A 23931-nucleotide genomic window follows, 5' to 3' on the forward strand; every position below is an offset into this window, starting at 1 on the left:
TCACGCTTCAGAATGATACAGTGATTTATTTGGTTTATTTAAGGGATTTTTACTCATCCTTAATTTAAAAATAATCCTAAGGTGGAGCCCTTAAGCAAGTACATCCCAGTTTGACATGTTAACAGATGTATGAGTTTAAATTTCGCATCTACTAAAATCATGTAGAATGATGGGGAGGGAGGAGACCCTGTGGCATGTTTATAGCCACATGATCTTGTTTAAATTCCAGAATTAGTGTTGTTTTTTTAAAAAAAGACAATAAATCCACTTGTTTGAAACCATCCCCTGCCCCTTTTCAGCCCAATTTCCAAAAGGTCGCCTTTGCCCCCTTCCCCAACCGCCCAAGTCTACTGTCACAAAATATGGCATTGGCAGTGGTGAGAAAAAAGATTCCATTTATGGTGTTCTCTTATTTTGGTGTGGGGGAAGCTATGGTCCTTCAGACAGTGCAGCTTGTATTGGCACAGGGAGTTCCTGTGTTGATCCCAATGAATTGCAAGAAGAGCATCTCTCTTTGTATTTGGGTTGTGTTTTATTTCTTTTAAAACAAGATAATAGATATGTGTTATCACGTAGCACCATGAGGAACACTCATCCCACCACAAAGCCCATCTGGAAGTACTTTCTGTTGCCGGTAGTTCTAACTATCAAGCTGTCCCTTCTTATAGGACTGAAGACACAGAAGTGGCTCAGGTACACGAAGCATAATTTCACCCGTTTTGATTCCGAGATCAGCTTTATTTGCACACATTCTTGCATCGATTTGTAGCCCCTTTATAACCCACAACCTCTGAGCTATCTGGGATAGAGTGAAAGAGGCATCCCTGATGGGGGACAAGGTTTCAGTGTGCTGACTCAGCCCATTTGACACTTGCACGGCATGCGTTTCCCGTTACCTCAAGTCCAAAGTGCAGATTAGAAACGAGGGTCACAGTGAAATGAGTAAATCCTCACACAACATCATATCATCCCATGTACAAAATTAGCACAAAATTAAAGAATCAGCCGTCCAAAAATGCAACCTTCCACTGCTATTGCATTACAACATCAGATTGGCATTCAATATTTTTTTTTGGCTGGACTGTCTTCAGAGAGCACAGCTATCCAAGGACACTAACAAACACAATTAGGAAACAAAACAAACTTTTAAGAAGAGTTATTAAAAATGGTTCAGGTCTGAGCAAGTGGGAACAAGGGAACTATCACTGATGATGTCATCGCTAAGAGACACTTGCAAGTATGGACATATTCCATATAGCAAACTCAACAGTGCTGGATAGGTTAGCAAGTTCCCAACTACAAAATACAGCACATCAGTTTGTGCGTTGATTAGGCTAAAAGCCAGAAAACCTCTGGAAACAACAAAGGAATTGTGGCTTCTACTCTCCATAATTTTCACTTTTCTAAAGGAAATTCAAAACAAGCAGGAGGTGGATTCACAGATGAAAACCTTCTAATGTACAAGAAAACATACTTCATTCTTCAGCCTGTCTTGTCAGAACCATCACTTTGCACCCTCCCAAAATTGTCTTCAATTTGTCTTTGTTTTTAATAGAGATTTGTTTCCAGTTCCTGAACAAATGAATCAATGAGCAAAGTCATTAGCAACGACGACGGCAATAGAAATGGGAGTGCAGTACTTCACAAGTTGCTGCAGAGGCATACCGGTAGTTTTCAACACGTTGCTAATTTCCAGGTATCTGAAAAGCGAAGGAGAATAATGTTACCTGCTGATGCATGATGCAGTCGATGCTCAGCAGGTAAAGCTCTCTACCCATGGAAATGTTTGTTGGAAATGTAAGGAAAAGGAAGGCACCTTCTATCATATGTGGTGGAACTGCAAAGTGATAAAGGAATTCTGGAACATGATACGCAATGAATTTTAAAAATAAATAAAATAACTTTTGTAAAAACAAACTAGAAGCCTTTTCGTTAGGAATTGTAGGTGCAGAGATACCAAAAGAACTGAAATGACTGTTTATGTACGCTCCAACAGCTGCAAGGATACTTCTTACCCAGGGTTGGAAAGATGACAATATACGGTAACTACTAGGGAAGACTGGGAGATGAAACTATTGGACTATGCAAAGATGGCAAGATTGACCAGGAAAATCAGGAGGATCAGAACTGCAACAAGGAATGGGACAAAAATATATTGTATTTTAAAGACCATTGTAAACACTTGAACTCTTTGGCAGGCTTTACATAAATCTTGCAATGATACATAGATTTTGGATACAATGGAGAAGTGTAAATTAGATGGACTTATAATATGCAGTTAAAACAAAAAAGTTATTTAAAGAACCGACGGAGGGAAGGAGGGAAGTCTCGAGATTCGGAAGAATCTTGTGTAAGCTTTATTATTTGTAATCATACTACTTCTGTGAATGAATTTGTAAAAATCAAATAAAAATTATGTTTTTTTAAAAGCTCTCTGCACATGGAATGGGGACTGACAAAAAGGGCAAGTCATCAGTCAGTGCTACATGGAACGGCAAGAATAATTCTATTTGTTTTGTTTTTTAAAGCATCTTTATGGGACAAAGAAAGTCTACTTACAATGATCTGCTGTCCACTGCTGAAGGGATTTCCAGGGGTCACGAAATCATATGGTGTGGGCTCCCGAAAAGCAGATTCGGTATCTAGAAGCATAGCTCCATTTGACATAGTGTTGTCAACAGCAAAACTAGGTATGCAACAAGAAAACAGAGTCTGGGATCAATGTGTGTGCAAAGGTTCTAATGTAATGCAGAGGATTAGCACAGAATTGCTTTGAAGTAAAGCTACTCTTTCCCCGTCTCCTCCAACGTTTTGCTTGGACAGGCGGAATCTCCCAAACCCATGTGGAATAACGACTCAAGACAACATGTTATGGGATTAAATTGGCCACAATTTTCTTATATTTCAGATGTGGGTAGACCTTGGCTCAGGCATTGGGCGTTATCCCTCCCCAGTCCCCAGCCGGGGATCTAGCGAACATCAGGGTTATCCAGTGTTTGGGGGGGATGGGCCGGCTCTGGAGAACATATGTTCAAGCAGAGATAGCCACCCCCGTTACGCCGCCGTCGCAGGGGAGAGCAATGACGACCTCTCGGCGTACGGCCAAAGCCTCCCCTCAGAAACCCCTTTAACGGGGAACCCTGATATCACCGCTGCAAAGAGGAAGGGGGTGTGGGTCACCGCTACACGCCTCTCCCATTCAGGAAGATAGACTAAAGGATTCCGCCCAAGGCCTGATACTGCCAAAGTTGTGACGTTTTGCTACGGGAAAGGCAAAACCTGCCAATGCGGGGGAATTCCTTTCCGGCCCTTCAACAGCGACCTTGACATAGCAGCGCCCACATACCTGTGAAGAAAAGGTTAACCTGCAAAATAAGACTTAACTGAGGGTGGGTAGGGTGGGAGAAGCTCTGGAGCCAACTGATGATTCCCAGGTAAGATCCTCCCTCTGTTGTGTGGGCAGGTAGTCCCTTCCCTACCTGGCCTAGTCTCCTTGGCAACACTTCCCCCAGGCGGGATTGGACAACCAGCTGAGGTAGGCGGAGACCTCCAGGTACCCCACCTGGGGGAAGCCGAAGCCAAGCCTATGCTGATGGAGCCGCACCGGGTCTAGGGGCTGCGCGCGTCCATGCAAAGTGCGCCCCCCGTTTACTAGCGGCCAATTGTTATATCCCCCTTCTTTTTCGATGGAGTATACAGGGTAAGGTGATGATGGGTACAGGATCAGAGCTGTTGCATGAGAGCTGAAGCTCATCTCCAAGCCTTGCAGAACAGCTGCCAGTGCTACTATATTGATGCTTCTCTGTTTCTCCTGCACTATTGGCAAGAGATGGCAATGTGGAGAGCGGCCATTTCAGTGGAGCCTGTAGCAAAACCAACAGCCACAATCAGCCGTTGTTTCCTGGTGTAACAATACACACAAAGCAAACGTGATCTTATGTGAGTCAGACTTACTACTCATTTAGACTTAGTTGAAGGCCAGCACAGCTCCCATAAGAGTGTAGGTCATGGATATACGAGTGGATATATATCAAAGTAGAAAATAATGTCTGGAAACAAACTCACATGCGTTTGGGTGGACCGTAAAGAGGTCTTTGTTCGCTAATGCTTGTACATTTTCTCTTGAGCTGTGCTTGTGGATACTTGTTCATTTCACCTGTCAAGACATATGGCACAATAGGTGGGAAATGATAAGCAGAGCTATGATGCGAGAAATGAACTGCAGTCCTTTTCACACAAACACTTAGCAAACAATGTTTGGTGAAGTCCTCCACCCTTTGTGTTAAGTTGTGGGTGAACATATCAGATGACACAAACAGCTCTTGTTTATTCACAGGCCAGAACAGAACAGAACTGAAGGGTTCAGCCAGCCTGCTTATATAGAGCTCCACTACAACGCAACAGTAACCACTTTCTGTAACTATCCAATCACTGAGCGTCACTTTCAATCCCTTATTTGCATATGTGGACCTGAGTGAAAACTATCTACAGTATCCCCCTGCTGGCCCAGGGTGAAAACTTCAGTACATAACACCCTGCCAAAGGAAGCCGCAAACCGCCCAACTTTTGGAGACATCTGTGCCCGCTTTCTGCCACACCACACCCGGTCTGTGTACTCTTTTTGCACACACCCCGCCCAATTCATGCCCTCTTTCTCCCACCAACCCTTCCCAATCTTTGCGCCCCAGCTGCCCCCTCCCACCGCAGCCTTCTCTTTACCGACTCCTTCTCCTCCTCTGCCACCGCCACAGCTAGGCCTTGGCCTACTTGCCGCCTATTTTTGCGGCCTACTCAGCCTTGCCACAGGCACCAGAAGTGGTACATCTGCTTCCAGAAGTGTTCTCCTGGATGCGCTGCACCCGCTTCCGGGAATATGGCGGTGGTGGTTGGCCAGAATGGCAGTGGAGCCTATGGCGGAGGCTGTCCCAGAGGAGGAAGAAGAGACGAGAAGGCAGAAGCGAGACATTACAGACTTCAAACAGAACCTGCGGCAGCTTCTGCAAATCCATGATGTCCTGCTTAATTCGGGACAGCTGAGTTGTGTGAAGCAGACTTCATTGTTGCAAGGACACCTGCTCAGCCCCTGCTCAGATATAAGCATCTTTTTGTACTGGCGTATCTCACTGAGCACTATTGGCTCCAAAAGGCAGTGATTCTCCAAGTACAGTACACATTTCCCCCGGCCATTGCTACCTGAGATCCTTAATGGAGATCCTTTCAATGGAGATGAAAGAGACTGAATTTTCTCAATTCTGGGCACCACAATTCAAGAAGGACACTGACAAACTGGAACGTGTCCAGAGGAGGGCAACCAAAATGGTTAAAGGCCTGGAAACGATGCCTTATGAGGAACGGTTAAGGGAGCTGGGCATGTTTAGCCTGGAGAAGAGGAGGTTAAGGGGTGATATGATAGCCATGTTCAAATATATAAAAGGATGTCACATAGAGGAGGGAGAAAGGTTGTTTTCTGCTGCTCCAGAGAAGCGGACACGGAGCAATGGATCCAAACTACAAGAAAGAAGATTCCACCTAAACATTAGGAAGAACTTCCTGACAGTAAGAGCTGTTCGACAGTGGAATTTGCTGCCAAGGAGTGTGGTGGAGTCTCCTACTTTGGAGGTCTTTAAGCAGAGGCTTGACAACCATATGTCAGGAGTGCTCTGATGGTGTTTCCTGCTTGGCAGGGGGTTGGACTCGATGGCCCTTGTGGTCTCTTCCAACTCTATGATTCTATGATTCTATGATTCTATATGCAAAGCATGTTCTGTACCACTAACTGCTATGTCTAACCGTAATAATATTCCAAATGATTACACAGCATCTGGAACCAAAATGAAACGAACCATCTGTTGGGAACTTGCACAATTGCTTTTCCTTTGGCGTTGTAAAATGCTCACAAAGCTGGGGGCATGCAACAGGCTGTGTAATCTATAATGTGTTTTGATCACAGGCTTACCAAAATTTGGCAAGCACAATCTCGAGGCCTGCCAAACTCAAGCTAGCCTGTGACCTGGATATGTCCTTGATACTTTATATTTCTCTTTTTCACCGTCATTCTGGTGCAGGGTGAGAGGAAACAAGTTCAGACATTAGGGGCTTTAAATTTAGCTCTTATTTTTTTAAAATATAAATGGGCTCATTCACTGAAGGGTTTCGTGAACAGCACAGCTCTGATTCCACTGGGAGTGGCAGAAATGCTGTTGGCAAACTTTGAAAGTCCCCCGTTCAGCATTGTTTGGCCTGGGAATCATATTCAGACAATCCATTCAGGCTGTAACAACCTTAAATAATAGGTGTTGTCACTATGAAAGCTTACTTTAGCCCAAAGGTCTGAAAAGCCAACTATAATTCAACATCAGATCACTCATTCGCCCAATATTTAATTACACAATTTTTATTTCTAAGAATGTATTATTCTTCCAGATGCCTCAGTAAACACTAAGAATAAATGCTGGACTGAACTGGTTCCTTGTCATCTGGAAGCATTTAGGGGATTCCCTTGTAAATACAAAGCTCTCTCTCTATATAAAGCAAAGTCAGCAACAGTAGAAGAAGAAGAAGAGTTTGGATTTGATATCCCGCCTTTCACTCCCTTTAAGGAGTCTCAAAGCGGCTAACATTCTCCTTTCCCTTCCTCCCCCACAACAAACACTCTGTGAGGTGAGTGGGGCTGAGAGACTTCAGAGAAGTGTGACTGGCCCAAGGTCACCCAGCAGCTGCATGTGGAGGAGCAGAGACGCGAACCCGGTTCCCCAGATTACGTGACTACCGCTCTTAACCACTACACCACACTGACTTACTCTTAAGGAGGCGTAGAAATGGCTTCAGAAACTTCACTGCATATCCAAGTTCAGCCTTGTGAATTCGTCCAAGCTGCACCACGTGATGTTCCAGGGGCAGGCTTGCTAGTTCTTCAATTTCCACGTCGTCATATTCATCTCCTAATGAAAGCACAAAGAGTGCGTAGCCCTGGCACTTGGCTCTCAGAGCTGCATCCCTCAGCACTTCCTTGTCCCATCGACTTGTTTCTCCAACAGAAACAACAAAGATAGCCTTGTATTTTCTCTGGTTGGGTGCTTCAGAAAAGATGTTGCTAACGGTCCACTGTATGGCATGGCCGAGAGCAGCCGCTCCATTTAGCTGCTGGATAGACTCCTGGATGTGTCTCTTCATTCGTAGTTTACTGCCGTAAGTCAAAAAGTCAAACTCGATCTCTACTGGACTCCTCTGGGTTCGGGGCCTGAATTCTGGAGGAGCATGGCTCAGCACAGCCACCCTGTCCCCTGTCAAAGAGGTCTCTGGTTCAGCAGAGATGTCAAAGCTGTCGAGCGCTGCGCTTAGAAAATCTTTCAGTTTCTGAAATTCCACCGGGCTTATTTTCCTTGAATTTTCCAAAATGAAAGCGGCGTCCACATAGCCCCGAGCAAGGGGGGTTTCAGCGCGGAAGCAAGAGCTATCTGGTTTGCATTTGTCTGGAAATGGAAACACAGTCGTTTTAATAATACAATATGTGCGGGGAGAAGAGAAACTCTGGATGGAAGTCTGGTTTGCATGCTGTTTTCATGTAATCTCACCATAGCAAAGTACACACGACTGAAGTCTTTGTAAGGCCGGAGTATAATCTCTCCCAGGTTGAATAACTTGAAACAGTCTTGTGTCACCTATCTGAAAGAATATAAGATTTAAATAGAGGTATAACTTATCAGGCAGATGGTGAGAGTTGTGATCCTGTCCACATCAGTCCCCCTTTGTCGCCCATGCTTCCCAGAAAGCTCCCAGGAGGGTGAAACTGTCAGTTTGCATTTCTTAGTGCAGAAAGTATTGATCTGATGTGTAGAGATCTTTCCTATTCTAATTAATTCAAGAGGGTCCTGGAAGCTTCTCTGCATGAAAGAAACAAGCAGAAGGTCATGATATGTGGGTTAGCCCTTCTGGGAAGCTGAGAACAGCTGGCTTAATATTAAGGCCAGAAGGAGCCCGGGTTTCAATTTCTCTTTCTATCTCTCTTCCTTCTGGTGTGGTGTTCTGTACATAGTATGTTTAGTGTTAAGTTTTAGCCTTATTATAAGTTATTGTAAGTCTGAAGGCAGCCCTGTTTAGGGAAGATTTTAATGTTTGATGTATTACGGTATTTTAATATTTTGTTGGAAGCCACCCAGAGTGGCTGGGGAAGCCCAGCCAGATGGGTGGGGTATAAATAATAAATTATTATTATTATTATTATTATTATTATTATTATTATTATTATTATTATTAACTTAAGTGTACTGCAACTGGTTTTCTTATGGACAGTGCCAATAATGGATTTGTGACCATTTGCCTCCAGTAGCAGTAAAGCACTACTGGATGAAATACAATTGCCTCTGGTCTATTTTGGGGGAATCCTGCAATGTGTTTTAAGTTTTTACTCTGCTAACTATACACTGGAATCTACTCTGGATCGATATTGAGTAGAATTCAATGACAGTAACGTCATGATGTTATCCTCTCATGGGCTTATTGGATGGTACAGGTAGCTGAGAAATGTGCCAGTACAGCCCTTTTAAACCCCAGCATCCTCCCAAGAAATTCCACAGAGATTTTCTCGCACTAGTAAAAGAGCGAGAAAACAAATAGACGCTTGTATGGAGGTGCCAGGTGGGGAGTTTTACAAAAATAAAGGGCAACTTTCAGCGCAGCACTCATTGCAACGATCCAACTTGTAAAACTTCCTCGATGTTTAAAAGGTCCAATGAGCAGTGAAGCCCTTGAGGCAGTTCTGAATGCTTCTGGAAACCAGAAGCATTTTTACTGGGCATTGTAGGAAGTGACATAAATAGAAAGGAATGTAAATTGTTTTTTATGCAACAACAGCAGCAAGAACATTATTGGCACAAAAACGGAAGTAAGAAGAATTACCGACTAAAGAAGAATGGAGGATGAAATTAATGGACTACGCAGAACTAGATAAACTAACAGGAAGGATTCGTAATTAGCGGGACCAGAAATTCACGGAAGACTGTTGTAAATTTACAGATTATATGAAAAGTATTTGTGATGATCAGGCTACGTTTGTAGGTTTGCAAGAAGTTTTGTGAGGAGAATTATTGGAACTATTGCAAAAATGGACTAAGGGGAGGATGGTTAGTTAAGATAATTAAAGGCAATATGAACTTAAGAAATGCATTAAAAGCGGTTAAAACGGTGGATCATCAGAGGCGCTGATGGAAGTCCAAAAAAAGATTGTATAAGTGGTGAAGTTTTGTGGTACGTTTTATAATTAAATGTTAAAACTAATAAAAATATATATCTATATAAAAGAGACAGTTCCGAACGCAAGGAAGAAAGAGGCAATAGTTTCTTACCGCAAAAGCACGATGGATGCTAGGGATAGTTTTAAAAGCAATGACCGCTGGGTGGATGTCAAAGGCGCTGAACTCCAGGACTGCGGTGCTGAGAGAATCTCCATTGTCCGATGGGCCGTTGCTGAAGAAGACAGCAACTTTTCTCATGTTAGCACCTGGGAGAGTTCTCTTGAAAACATTCCTGGCCACGAACCTCATGGATGCGCCAGTGTCCCTTCTGATGGTTGACCTCTGGTAAGAAAGCTTAGCTATCTCCTCCAGCAAACGTTGCTTATTGTGGAAGTCTGAGAAGCGGATTAGATAATGGGTATTGGAGTTGTAGGACACAACGGCGACTCTGGCTCCCACTGGGCAGTTGCTTTCCCTTATTTGGGTATTGTTTACAACTGCTATGACCATCTCTCTCATCTGCTCAAATATCTGGGGTGTAGTGTCTTGAGATACATCCAAGGCAAATACTAAGTCTGTCGGATATACCGGGCACTCCAATGTTCCTAGAATGCAAAATAAGGTACTGAGTAGCTTGTTAAAAAAGCAAACAACGTATGCATTTTGGCTGAACGATGCCCTAAATGTTTGCATTGATGTAGGGCACCAGCCAATCAAATATCAATACTTTTGAGAAACGCCATTTGTTTTAATGAGAGAGATGTAAGCAAGTGTTTGGCTGTTCTATGAAAATCTTTAGGGATTAAAATGGGCTTAATTCAGCCTGGATCACACACTACGTACGTTTCCAAGCACAATTAAAAGTGTTGGTGCTGACCTTTAACGCTCTAAACAGGAGCGTCTCCACCCGCATCATTCAGGCTCGGAGGACCAGCTGTCAGGGCCTTCTGGTGGTTCCCTTACCGCGAGAAGTGAGGTTACAGGGAACCAGGCAGATGGCCTTCTTGGTGGTGGCACCTGCCCTGTGGAATGTCCTCCCATCAGATGTCAAGGAAATAAGCAACTATCTGACTTTTAGAAGACATCTGAAGCCAGCCTTGTTTAGGGACATTTTTAGTGTTTGATGTTTTATTGTGTTGTTAATATTCTGTCGGGAGCCGCCCAGAGTGGCTGGGGAAACCCAGCCAGATGGGCAGGGTATAAATAATAAATTATTGTTATTTGTTATTATTACTACCTAGAAATGATAACAGGTGAATTGTGCCACTGCAAATGCTACCATGTGGAGCAATGCTTTAAAAGCACTGGTTTGGAAGTGGAGCAGCAGCAACAACAACAACAACTGGTGTGATACTCACCCGTCCAACAAGCTAAACAGAAAGAGGAGAGAAAAAGATATGGTTCCAAATTAGATTCCCTTGAAAACGTTAAAAGAGAGAAAAGCACAGTTATTAATGGCACATTTCCCCTAAACTGCCTCCATCAGGAGTGCTATGCATTTGGATAATAAGGTTAATTTAAATCATAAAATAAATTAATCCCTAATTTTCAACTATAGGTAAAAATTGCAGAATAGAAATATACAGGAGAAATTATAATCCAAAACAACAATTAGATCCAATTATTAAATGAATGTGCATTTGCTTTTATGTGATGATCAGAGTCCGCCCCTGCCAACTTTCAAACATCAAATTGTGTCCCATGCAAAGACTCCATGGTATAAAAAGGGGATCTTTGGTGGGCAGAGTCTCTAATTTACACTACAAAACTGTTTATTGGGGCTGGCAATTGATATACATACTATGCAGTTTTATGTAGTGCCAAAGGCCCAAGAGAATCTCCCAGGAGCCCACCTTCCCAGATCTAACCCTGCCACACTACTACCAATCAGCCCATCCTGAACTGGATGGTTTTGGCTGGACAGGAAGTCGTGTGGTATAGGCTCTCTTGAGCAGGAATGACTTGCATGCGCCATGACTGCCTGGGATAGCATAGCTCAACATGAGATTGCATCATGTCAACGCTAGCCTTAAGGAAACCAGGCCTGAGTGCTCACTGGAAGGACAGATCCTGAAGCTGAGGCTCCAATACTTTGGCCACCTCATGAGAAGAGAAGGCTCCCTGGAAAAGACCCTGATGCTGGGAAAGATGGAGGGCACAAGGAGAAGGGGACGACAGAGGACGAGATGGTTGGATGGTGTTCTCGAAGCTACCAAGTTTGACCAAACTGTGGGAGGCAGTGGAAGATAGGAGTGCCTGGCGTGCTCTGGTCCATGGGGTCACGAAGAGTCGGACACGACTAAACAACTAAACAACAACAACAATGCTAACTTTAGGACAGCCCTTTATAAACTGTTAACTGAACCAACCAACCAGGGTTTTCAGCCCCACTATTTATTGTAATTGCAGGCAAGTGGTCAATATATTAACCGGGCTCTGTCTAGGGTGTTCTTCCTCCTTTCCGTATCAAAATTCAAAATCGGGCAGTACTTACGGCTGTGTTCACGCAGATACTCAGTGAGTTCACAAGGCTGGGGTGGCACGGGAATGAAAATGAAAAGAGATACGTTGTTAGCAGAAGAAATATCTGATGTCTAAGCAGGAAGTGCAAGTTGAGAGCCGATATGTAATTAGGGTGTTGAATCAGGTCTCAGAAGACCCAAGTTTAAATCCCACTCAGTAAGGATGCTTATTGTGTAAGCCCAAGGTAGATATCATCACTCACGCTATCGTATCCCATACATGTGGTGCCACGATGCTGATAATGCCTATTTAAGGCACATTATGTGGGTGTGTCCGGTGCAGTGTTCTTTCTGGTCGCAAATTGTATAAATTGTTTAGGCATGGCATTGAGAAAGTCGACAGAAGAAAGGTTTTTCTGCCTTTCTCACAACGCTTAGAACCAGTGCCGGATTTATATATAAGCTAAACAAGCTATAGCTTAGGGCCCCACTCCCTTGAGGGCCCCCCCCCCCAAATGAAAGGAAATAAACCTGGATGTATATTTCCAAAATATAAGATAAAAAACAAACAAATTTGATAAAATACATATTTTGTTATGGGCAAATGGCTTTAGATACCTATTAGGTCCGTAAATTACCATATAGCATATATTCAACACAGAAAACAGCGAAAAGGACGGCTGGACATCTAAAGCGCCACATTACCTTCAGTAGCTTAGGGCTTCATCAAACCTAAATCCAGCCCTGGCTAGAGTTTTGGGAAATTCAAGGAAGCTGAATTTCCCAAAGGGAAGTTTTTAATATTTAATGCTGTATTGTTTCTAACACTCGATTGGGAGCCACCCAGAGTGGCTGGGGAAACTCAGCCAGATGGGCGGGGTATAAATTTTTATTTTATTTTATTTTATTTTATTTTATTTTATTTTATTTTATTTTATTTTATTTTATTTTATTTTATTTTATTTTATTATTATTAAAGATTCAGGACAGATAAACAAAAGCCTTTCTTCACACAGCTAACCTATTGGATTCACTCCTCTTACAGAAAGTGAGGGGCATCAACTTGAATAGATTGAAAAGAGGATTAGACAAATTCATGGAGGATAAGGCTATCGTAGCTACTTAACCACGATGGCTGACCAGCTGGACTAAATGAGCCATTGGCCTGATTCTGCAGGCTCTTCTTGTGTTCTTAATTATTGCTCACATTAACTTGCTTTTGGAATAGTCTTTAATATTTATGCACGTTTCTTCACTTTGAAATCATATCCCTGCAGTGTGGGGCGTGACAGGTGAGCAACAAAAGTGGATCCTGCAATCCCTTATGGTTGCAAAGAGACCTGCATTTCAAGGCTGGAAGGGGAAAACACCCACACGTCATAAATACTGCATTCCAGGTATACGTACCGAAAATGAGGACAGGCCCTTCTCGCCTTTTGGACCCTAGAATAATAAGGTTGGGATCAGAGAACTATACGTTGAACCGAAGGTCAGCTGGTGGTATTTTTCTGATAGAAGAGTCTTGTTGGTGCCCATGCCATCAATGTTATAAGCCAAGGGCAAGTGCAACGTTTTCTGATCTCTTAACCATGGTTAACTGCTCAGCCATACCCCATCTTGCATTTTTCCACCTTCTCTAATGGATGCAATTCTCTCCTTTCCTTCTACAGCATTCACCACAACACAACTTTATGCCCACCCTAAGGTGAACATTAGCCATGGTTTGTTTTAATGCCTTCTAACCCTGGTTTAAAGCAACAGCTTATGCATTTACTTGATTGACTGATATAAAATGTTTTAAACCATTTGGCTGGTATAAAAATACTCTCTCCCCAGCTTCTGCTATTGCTTCTGTATTAATGTTAAGTAGCAGGAAGTGAGCGGCAGTTGAGTCCCATGGCATTCCACACCGTAGATGTCATGGGACAGAATAAAAATTCCCCAACAAGGCCTTTTGAAAGTGGTCTGACACTTCAGAACTATTAGACAAGAATGCTGCCGATTCTGAAAGTGCACAGGTACCTCTATAGGACTGATGAAATCAAAGTTGCTAAGCGTTTCACCAGCATCATGGGAATTGTGGCATTAAGGAGCCCCAGTTGGCTGCAGATGGGAGCATGACTTTACTAAAACTCAGATCACTTCATAGGCCTGAGAAGATAAGTGCATTAGAAACCTAGCAACTCAGAGAATTAGACTTGTTTCTGATGCATATAAAGCAGCATTTGTTTATAGAACAAAACATACCGGACGTCCTGGAGGACCCCAGGCTCCTCGGCCACCCGGTTCACCTTTTAATCCTGGAGTACCCTAGAAATGTTACATAGACAATCTGTTTCAAGTACAACATCGAAAAGACGGTACGTTTGCATATTCACCAGAAATAACAGAAGACAAGGAACCTCCCGTCATCAGAAACGACACCCAATTAGTATTATATTAAGGAGGGAAAGCTCGTCAGAAAAGCAGCTGAACAAGTACTAATATATGCACAGAGAGAGCCATTGTGGCACACGTCGCCATCTCTTTTGGAAACAAATGCTAAATCTGGATGCTTTCCTTGGTCATAGCCAGCTCTTTGCTAGGACTGAATAGTGGGGGGATTTTAGATGTTTCTACACATGGCACAAAGAGGGACGCGGGTGGCGCTGTGGGTTAAACCACTGAGCCTAGGACTTGCCGATCAGAAGGTCGGTGGTTCGAATCCCCTCGACGGGATGAGCTCCCATTGCTCGGTCCCTGCTCCTGCCAACCTAGCAGTTCGAAAGCACGTCAAGTGCAAGTAGATAAATAGGTACCGCTCCAGCGGGAAGGTAAACGGCGTTTCCATGTGCTGCTCTGGTTCGCCAGAAGCGGCTTAGTCATGCTGGCCACATGACCCAGAAGCTGTACACCGGCTCCCTCAGCCAATAAAGCGAGATGAGCGCCGCAACCCCAGAGTCGGTCATGACTGGACCTAATGGTCAGGGGTCCCTTTACCTTTACCTTTAAGGGAAAGTTGGACTTTCCAGTATCAAATCAGAAACCAGGACGGCTTCTCTAAATCAGGGACGTCCCTGGAAAATAGGGACACTTGGAGGGTCTGTTAATCCCATCTTCCCAGAAGCTGAAATATAAGTACTACAGGAAGGTCCTGTAAGAACCAAACTAACCAATAATACTATTTAAAAAGACACCCTCAAATTGCTGTTCACCATACCATTCTTCCCCTAACGCCTTTTGGTCCTGGTTCCCCAGGAAGGCCTGGGTCTCCACGTTCACCCTGTTGAATTGGATAGAAAACAAAGAAGGTAAAAATGTCTGTCCTAGCAAAGAAAGAAAAAAATCAAAATGTAAGATATCCTGCTTATTCCACTTCCCATGATAGACCTCACTATGGCCACTGAAATGGGAAGCAGAGTGCATACAGTCAGTTCAATTTATTACCAGAAATGCTAATAATGACTGCATTAGGATTGAACCCCTTGTCAGGATTTGGCCCTCAGAATATATGTACATGGGTACCTGCTCTCCAATGTCTCCTGGGAAGCCTTCTTCTCCCTATAATTTAAATATATATTTTATAATTAACATTCTAAAAATTCCTAGACGGATGTTTCTTTTGCTATTTTTTAATCAAGAAAGTGTTAACAAAACTGAGGATAGGTGTAAACTTAAGGTAGAGAAGGAAACAATCATGAAACATAACAGGAAAAGGCTATCACTTCGAGATATGAGCAAAAAGCTAATAAAAAAAAATATGGGGTATGGTTTTTGTAGTGACAAAGAGATTCTAGTCTATTCCAAGCAAGCATAGTTCATTCATGCACAACTTTTGTAGATCACAGTTTAACATTCAACATTCACAAAGTAAAAATTAGTTCCCAACTTTATATATATACATAGTTTTAAAACCATCCACCCACTCACGAAGAAGGAAAGCACAGTTTGGTTTGAAAAACAGCACCTCTCTCTTAGTAATGAAAACTGCACAAGAAAAAAACAACACCTATTAAAATTGCTTATGTGTTTCCTTTTCTTGCATGTAAAGAACCCCTTTAGATTTCAGCCAGCAACTAAATATCTGATCCTTATATGCTCGTTGTGAAAACTGTGGGACTCAGAAGTGCACCCTTTTGGAGTAGGATTCCCCAGTCATATCAAAACAGGAATTTAATGCAGCAATTTAACACCAGGCAGTATTCCTTTCCCAAAGCTATGCACTCTATACAGTCTATTGATGATAAGGGCATTTGCACTCATGTAAGGGAATCCACAGTAATTAACTGGGAGCAATTCCAAACTGCATAAAAACAAGTTAAAAATTTCTACAGGTTTTGTTTTAAAAAATGTAATTACCTTTGATCCTTTCTTTCCTTCTTCACCATATCCAGGAATTCCCTCATCCCCCTAGGGCAGACAAGCAAGAGATATGTTTAAAAGTGGGTGGTCAATTCCTCAGGTAATATATTAAAAAAGTGTGTATGAAACATTTTTGTTCTATTGTGAACTTGGGGCAGGGCTGTTGTGGAAGTCACAAATTTGACTTAATGTGGTAAGGTATTTTGATTTATGACACCGCATTGTACACACCAGGGACAGATGTTTCTGGATTACAACTTCCTTCGCCCTTGCCTTTTGGTCATGTTGGCTGATACTAATGGCAGTTAGAGGTCAACAAAGGCACCATGCTGGCTACCTTCATATACATGGTGGCAATTCACATCACCCTAGGACCCATGTACCTACGGGACCACCTCTCCTGGTATGCCCTGTGGAGGACCTTAAGTTCCACAAATGACCACACTTTGGAGGTCCCAAGTCGCAAGTTGGTTAGATTGGTCTCAACCAGGGCCAGGGCCTTTTCAGTACTGGCCCCGACTTGGTGGAACACTCTGTCACAAGAGACTAGGGCCCTACGGGACTTGACATCTTTCCGCAGGGCCTGCAGGACAGAGCTGTTACACCTGGCCTTTGGGTTGGACTCAGTCTGACCCTTATGTTTCCCTCCCCTTATGGTTTTGACTTTTAAAATGAGGCTGCATTTTAAACTGCATTTTAACCTGCATTTTAATTTTTTTTTCTTTTTCTTTTTTCTTATTATGTTTTTACTGAAATTTTATTGATGTTAGCCGCCCTGAGCCCAGCTGTGGCCGGGGAGGGCAGGGCATAAATAAAATTTATTATTACTGTTATTATTATTATTAAGTCACTTTTGGTTTTCAGTCAGGCCCTTTGAGTAAGATGAACATAAATTACAAACCCTCATTCCTTGTGGACCACGGGGGCCGGCTGGTCCTTTCATTCCAGTATCCCCAGGTTCTCCCTGTTGGGAAAATTGAGTACAACATCATATATGAGAACCAAAGGAGTGAACCAAAATGGAAAGTTGCTGAATCAAAATCAGAACAGAGAATGAGATATGTAGCAAACATTCCCTGAGAAATAGTTACTGGTAGCTCCAAAAGTGAAAATCAGGACAGAGTTGTTGCGCTTTTCTCTTTTTTCTAGGGGAACCAAAGCTTTTTTTTAGGAATGTTCGACACGATTTAATCTCTGTTGACAGTTTTCCAGGACATTTGCCTGATTTAAAAATAATAATAATCCATGACGCCAATTCAGGGGAGAATTCCAGGACATGTCCTGGAAAATCAGGACGTATGGCAGCCCTAGTTACTGGCAACGTAATTTGTGTTTGGTCACATTCCCCTCAAAACAGATAAACTGTGTACTTCAGCCAGAGTGGGATTAACCTTTCCTTAGTTAAGGTAATTTGGGATTTATCAATTAGAGACTCAGATTCACAGACATTCTTTCACTGTTAACAAATACTCGTTTCTTTCGTTGTTTGTTTGTTCAGTTCATAAGTCACCTAATAAAAAAATATGTGCACTATGAAATACACGTTTGCACAAACTTTGCCTTGAACAGAGAATGGCTCAGCCACTGTCTATGTAAAGTCTGTTTTGACTATTTATTTGAATAAAAGCAAATTAAATATTGCTGTTTTAGGAGCAGAAGCTCTGTGCCTTTTACAGCAGCACAGAAGGAAAACATTGAAAGGCACAATTTTTCCTGATGACAGGAAAAAAAACAATGCCTGCTTGTTTTTTGTCATGCAACACATAATGGCAAAAAGCTCCTGTCAAAAAAGAAGTAGTAGTTAACAAACCTAATTTAAATGCTAAGGGGTTCTTTTCCCCACAGAGAGAAAAAAAGATTTTGGAGAATCTGCATTGGGAAATTTTCTCCTTATCATTTATAGCAGGGTGGCTAACATGTGGCCTTTGGGCTGTTGTTGGACTCCAACTCCCATCAGGCCCAGTCAATACAACCAGTGTTTAGAGATGATGGGAGTTATAATCCAACAGCATTTGGAGGGCTGCACATTAGTCACACCTGATGTATAGACTGTATGGGCAGACTTTACACTTTGTGTAGAAAAATTAATAGCAGACATTTGAAAACATACTTCATTTCCTCTTAGTCCAGGTTTCCCTTGATTTCCTTTAGGGCCTGGGATTCCCAAGTTTCCCTGAAAAGAAAACAAACATTATAGCAAGCTTTTTAAGTTTGACCAGAAAGAAAGAAAGAGAAAAGGAAAAAGAAAGAAAGAGAAAAAGAACAAGAAAGAAAGAGAAAGAAGGAAAGAAAAAGAGAGGGAGAGAGAAAGAAAGAAAGAGAGAGAGAGAGAAATGGAGAGAGAGAGAGAAAGAAAGAAAGAAAGAAAGAAAGAAAGAAAGAAAGAAAGAAAGAAAGAAAGAAAGAAAGAAAGAAACTCTTATCTTCTGTAATGTGTGGAACCTTTCAATAATACTCATTGCTGTACTTTATCTCTGTAGCACCCGCTGCCATTGGCTATGAAGACAGTGCCTCCCGTACTGTGTATTAAAGGTAAAGGGACCCCTGACCATTAGGTCCAGTCGTGAACGACTCTGGGGTTGTGGTGCTCATCTCGCTTTATTGGCCGAGGGAGCTGTCGTTTGTCCGCAGACAGCTTCCAGGTCATGTGGCCAGCATGATTAAGCTGCTTCTGGCGAACCAGAGCAGCGCACGAAAACACCGTTTACCTTCCCACCAGAGAGGTACCTATTTATCTACTTGCACTTTGATGTGCTTTCGGACTGCTAGGTTGGCAGGAGCAGGGACCGAGCAACGGGAGCTCACCCCTTTGCGGGGATTCGAACTGCCGACCTTCTGATCGGCAAGCCCTAGGCTCAGTGGTTTAGACCTCAGCACCACCCACGTCCATTACAACCCACAAATGCATCCTGGCCAGGGCCAGCCCTACCATTAGGCAGAGTGAGTCAGGTGGCAGATGCCAGGGATTGGCGGCAGTACCCCTATTCCCTAAATCTAGTCTGCTCTGCTCCTCCTGAGGGAGCCTGCTGGCTTCAGGCACAGCGGAGGATATTTCATTGCCAGTGCTGAAATCAGAGTCAATTGCAAGCCTAGTCAGATTCAATCCATGGAACGGGAGGCTCCATCCTGTCCTTTGCTACAAGGAACAAAATGTCTCAAGCCAGCCTGATATGTTCCTGAGTAAATTGCACACAAAGGCCTCCCCACCCCATTCTCAGGGAATTCTTTGTTCCATCAGGCCAACCATACACCACTGTCGACTCTTTTAAGAGACACCTCTCTCCATGTACGGCACAGTTAAGTCTACTCATGTACATACTTGCTATATAGATTTACAAGGGGTTGTGCCCCCGCTCGCTCCATTCACCAACACCCTGCCACTCCTCTTCCAGGAAAGAAGTAGCAATTTTAAACAATGGCAGAATCACTCCCTTCTCACTTCCATGCCTTGGCCATTGCTGTTGTGCAACCTACCTTCAATTTTGCTTCCCTGCCCCCACCCTGACTTCATGCAAATCCCTCAACTGGGGCTGTGCGATGACATCCTTACGTTTTTATTATATAAAGAGATATCAACATGAATAGTGAAAAATACAATACAAAATTTATTCAGTGTTAACTACTGATGTAATATTCTTTTTGTTTGTAGAGAAGAAAGGCCAGCCTCTAAAGGAAGAGTTTGTTTATAAGTGCATCCCGAACGGCTGAGTTTTCGAAATCACAATCGGGTCTCGCTTCAGAATGCTTGAAAAGCAGTGTATTAAGAAAGATGAATCTCATTGAAATATGCATGAGGCCATTTTACCGGAAGACCTTTATTTCCTGAATGTCCTTTCTCTCCTTTCTCACCAGGAATTCCACTTGTCCCCTGGAAAACAAATTACATCTAAGAAGTCTGGTAAATTCACCCAAATGCATACCTGAAAGCTTATTAACTTTATGCTACTAAACAGAAACATATATGAATTTGTTTTTATCGTATGTGGTGGACGTGTCCTAAGGTGAAAGACTTCTGGGAAAAGATTTATAATGAGTTGGAAAAAATGTTGGAAAATACATTCATTAAGAAACCAGAAGCCTTTCTACTTGGAATAATAGGATTGGAATTGCCCCCAAAAGATGTTAGACTGTTTTTGCATGCCACTACAGCGGCAAGACTTTTATTAGCCAAAAACTGGAAATCGCAAGAACAATAGAAGAATGGCAGATGAAGATGTTGGACTTTTTGTTTGCTGGCCAACCTGACTGGAAGAATCCACGACCAGAAGGAAGAGGAGATACAAGAAGATTGGAAGAAATTTAAAGAATATTTAGCTAAATATTGTAATATAAGATAAATAGAAAATTCTTGGAAGATATTAAAAGGCTTAGGGGTAGAATAAGGATATGTGCTTGTGAATATTAAGGATTAGAACATTAATAAAGGAGAAGAGGTTAGTAAATGAAAGGAGTTAATATTATTAGAAATATGAATTTGGAGAACTGTTAAACAGGTGATATAATGAAATTCAGTTAGAGGGGACTTGAGGAAGTCAGTTATCAATGTAATGAAATTAGGGATTTGAAGTAATAATTCTTTTTCTCTGTCTTTTATCTCTGTTCTGTGTTTTGTAATGTTTTTCTTTTTTCTCTGTGATAAACGTGAAAATCAATTTAAAAATTTGGAAAAGAAAGAAAGAAAGTTATATGAATTTGAAAACTGGGAAACATGTGGGAAGCCAGGCGGGGAAGGCTTTTTTGCAATAAGCATAAGCAGACAGATTTGTATTTCTCATATATATATATATATATATATATATATATATATATATATATATGCTTTCGTAGATTTTCACGGGTACAGGAATGTAGGTTTTGGTGTCTTCGGGTGTCTTCCCGTGTAAGAGTTGGGGAAGACACCCGAAGACACCAAAACCTACATTCCTGTACCCGTGAAAATCTACGAAAGCAAATATCTCACCTCTACGGGGAGGAAACCTTCCAGCTGCACCCCAACTCTTACACGGGAAGACACCCGAAGACACCAAAACCTACATATATATATATATATATATATATATATATATATATATATATATATATAAAACCATGCTAGTTCCAGAATCTATTATATGTTGTTTTTGACACAGTCCAGGCAGATGGGCACACAATCAAATTTATTTCAAAGTTAAGTCTTTCCAAATACACTTATCCCTGTACACACATAGATGATGTTCCTTAAGTTTTCTCTGGCCCAAGTTTTAAAGTGATTTGGCATGGGGACACTCTTTTTAAAGAAGTTTTTGAACGTGTTTAGACATTTTAAATATTTGATTAAGTGCTTGCTGCTCTCAGAATCTTGGTGAGGAAAGGCAGGGTAATTAAAGAGCGAATATCTTAAGAACAGTATACACTGGTACCACTAGTCCTTTAAAAAGCTCTCATGCCAAATTCTCAAGGTTTCTCTATATCATGTTCTACACACCTGTGTATTTAGCTGGGCAATTATTCTGTGAACTTTGTGCAATGTTGTTCTGTTTGTGTGTTTAATATATTGTTGATTTATGAGACAAGCAGAATCCCAGTAGGGAAAGACCTCCCAAAAAAGTTGAAAGACATCTTCATGTATGCGATAACGGCCGCTAGAGTTCTGATAGCACAAGGATGGAAGACTGAAGAAATCCCAACTAAAGAATTATGGCAAGAAAAATTGATGGATTATGCAGAACTGGCAAAATTGACTCATAAGCTACGGGACAAGGATAACTGTGACTTTAAGGATGAATGGGAACCTTTCACAAAGTATTTGAAGACGCAACAAAGCGAACTGGACTCCTTGGCAGGTTTTGAATAAACATCCACATTTTTTTTTACTGATAATAATTAGCTAAACAGTTGGAGGATCTATACAACTCTGTAACATGCAGAAAATAGCATTATTGGAGAAACCAAAGGCTGGAACTGAGGGAAGTCGGGGGGTGGGGTGGGGGGATGGGTTTTGTGGATGGAGGGGGGGAGGAAAAATGGGGAGGGAATAAGGATATGTTTTTGGGAAATATGTTTTGTTATAACTTTGAATAATTTTTTTTTTTAAAAAAAGCAGAATCCCTGACAATTGCAGGCACATTTTTTTTTACACACAGACAGAGAAGGCAGAGTGCAAACTGATATATCACAAACGTCACCCACAGCAACTTATGAGATCTCACATAAGTCTTTCATATTACCTGCTACCTGATCTATTTAATTGGAACGACTGAACCTGAGATCATCTGCATTCAAACTATGTGATTTTCCATTTATTTAACCCTTTCCCTCAACACACACATACATTGAATAGTGCTAATGCCCACCTGTTAATCTGTTATTTTTGGCAAATCGAATTACAGAAATTGGTGGAGACGGCTCAATTGACAAGCAAACTCAGAGGAATCTCAAAGCAAAAATTTGCAGAAAAATGGGGTGGTTATAGAAGATATGTTCAAAAATACAATAATAGTTTTGACTCTGTGCTAGCATTCGAGTGATAAAGGAACTAAAAGGAGGTGAACAACAATTAAGGATTTATTATGTTTTCAGAATGCATTGGAAAATTTACATAGAAAGGTTTATTGTTTTGTGTACATTTGATTGTAAGATAAAATATATGCAAAGGGACTTGACAGGAAGTCAAAGGTGAAGAAAAGATTTTGTAAGATAAAAGGGGAAAAATATTTACTTTCATTATTATCATTTTATGTGTGGTTGTGGGTGTGTGGGTGTCTGCACATACGTGTGTTTTTGTATGGAATGTTTGGGAGGAAAGAAGACGGTAAATAACAAATGACAAACTAAATATTGATGTATGTAATTTTTATATCTTAATTATATTTAGTGGTAGTATGGTTGTATTGTTTTTTGTAACATAAAATCATTCAATAATTTTTTTTTTTAAAAAATACCTACTTGTTGACCTTCGAAGCCTTGTTTTCCTTCCAAACCTGTGGGACCAGGGTTTCCTTTTGTCCCCTGAAAGAAGAACATTCTTGTTGGCTTTGGTTTTCCCCAGTGAGTATGATAACGATCTTACTTCCTCCCCATCTTAGTTTCTATAACTTAAAAAAACCACGACAATTTTTCATGCTACACAGTAATGCCATTTAGAGTCAATAATGTTGGACGCAAATCTCATGCGGGGGATTTTAACAAGGCCCCACAGAGCTGTGCTTTCCGCCATCTTGTGTGCGCACATTGGCATGTTCACAGGCCTTGATATTAGCAAAAAGTGGAGGGTCTGTGCCTTCCATGTTTCTATCCAGTGCATGCTTTCCACCTATTGGTGCTCATGAAAAACATGCAGAAGGAAGGGCTAGATGTGTGGGATGTAATCCATTAGGAGCAGTCAAGTACAGCATTCCTTGTTTTCCTAGAGTAGACAAGCAAGGGAATGTTTGGTCCAGCCAGTCGAAACTTCCTGTTCACCCTGGCCTGGAGCATTCTTCCTTGCATGTGACTAGTGGGTGGGCGTGACCTTTCCAGACCTGGTAAAAGATCAAGGCATTCTGCCTCTCTCTCTCTCTTTTCCATCTTCCTTTCGTCCTGTGAACTGCTGGACTGCTAGCCTGCAGTCACTAGGTAAATCTCCCTTATGGGGTAAACCTGTTTGTATATGTTTGAAACTTCAAGCCTAAAGCCTGCCTTCAGAGATCACACTGCCTGATCGTGAGTAAACATTCTTTTTGTTACTTATGAATAAGACTGTGGTGTCTTTATTCTTTTAGGAGGGATTCAAGGGGGTCTTAAGGGAAAGGTAAAGGGACCCTTCACCATTAGGTCCAGTCGTGACCGACTCTGGGGTTGCAGCGCTCATCTCGCTTTATTGGCCGAGGGAGCCAATGTACAGCTTCCGGGTCATGTGGCCAGCATGACTAAGCCGC

At 42.0% G+C, this 23931-nt stretch overlaps 1 protein-coding gene across 1 annotated transcript in view; it reads right to left on the bottom strand.

Moving 5' to 3' along the window:
* Positions 1-509: 509 nt before the first annotated feature.
* COL6A6 (collagen type VI alpha 6 chain) overlaps positions 510-23931 on the bottom strand; it is a 172733-nt gene continuing 149311 nt past the window's right edge. Inside the window, exons 22-37 of the mRNA XM_081164255.1 lie at positions 22961-23023; positions 19842-19904; positions 18147-18209; positions 16938-17000; positions 16034-16084; positions 15200-15235; positions 14895-14957; positions 13943-14005; positions 13103-13138; positions 11728-11764; positions 9345-9838; positions 7575-7665; positions 6801-7472; positions 4066-4156; positions 2560-2686; positions 510-1700 (exon numbers count right to left, since the gene is read on the bottom strand). Of these exons, the coding sequence (XP_081020381.1) occupies positions 1686-1700; positions 2560-2686; positions 4066-4156; positions 6801-7472; positions 7575-7665; positions 9345-9838; positions 11728-11764; positions 13103-13138; positions 13943-14005; positions 14895-14957; positions 15200-15235; positions 16034-16084; positions 16938-17000; positions 18147-18209; positions 19842-19904; positions 22961-23023 (2028 nt within the window). The 3' untranslated portion in view covers positions 510-1685. The remainder of the gene's footprint in view (positions 1701-2559; positions 2687-4065; positions 4157-6800; positions 7473-7574; positions 7666-9344; positions 9839-11727; positions 11765-13102; positions 13139-13942; positions 14006-14894; positions 14958-15199; positions 15236-16033; positions 16085-16937; positions 17001-18146; positions 18210-19841; positions 19905-22960; positions 23024-23931) is intronic.

Source organism: Podarcis bocagei (assembly GCF_964188305.1).
Source record: "Podarcis bocagei genome assembly, chromosome: 12".
NCBI classification, from domain to species: Eukaryota; Metazoa; Chordata; class Lepidosauria; order Squamata; family Lacertidae; genus Podarcis; species Podarcis bocagei.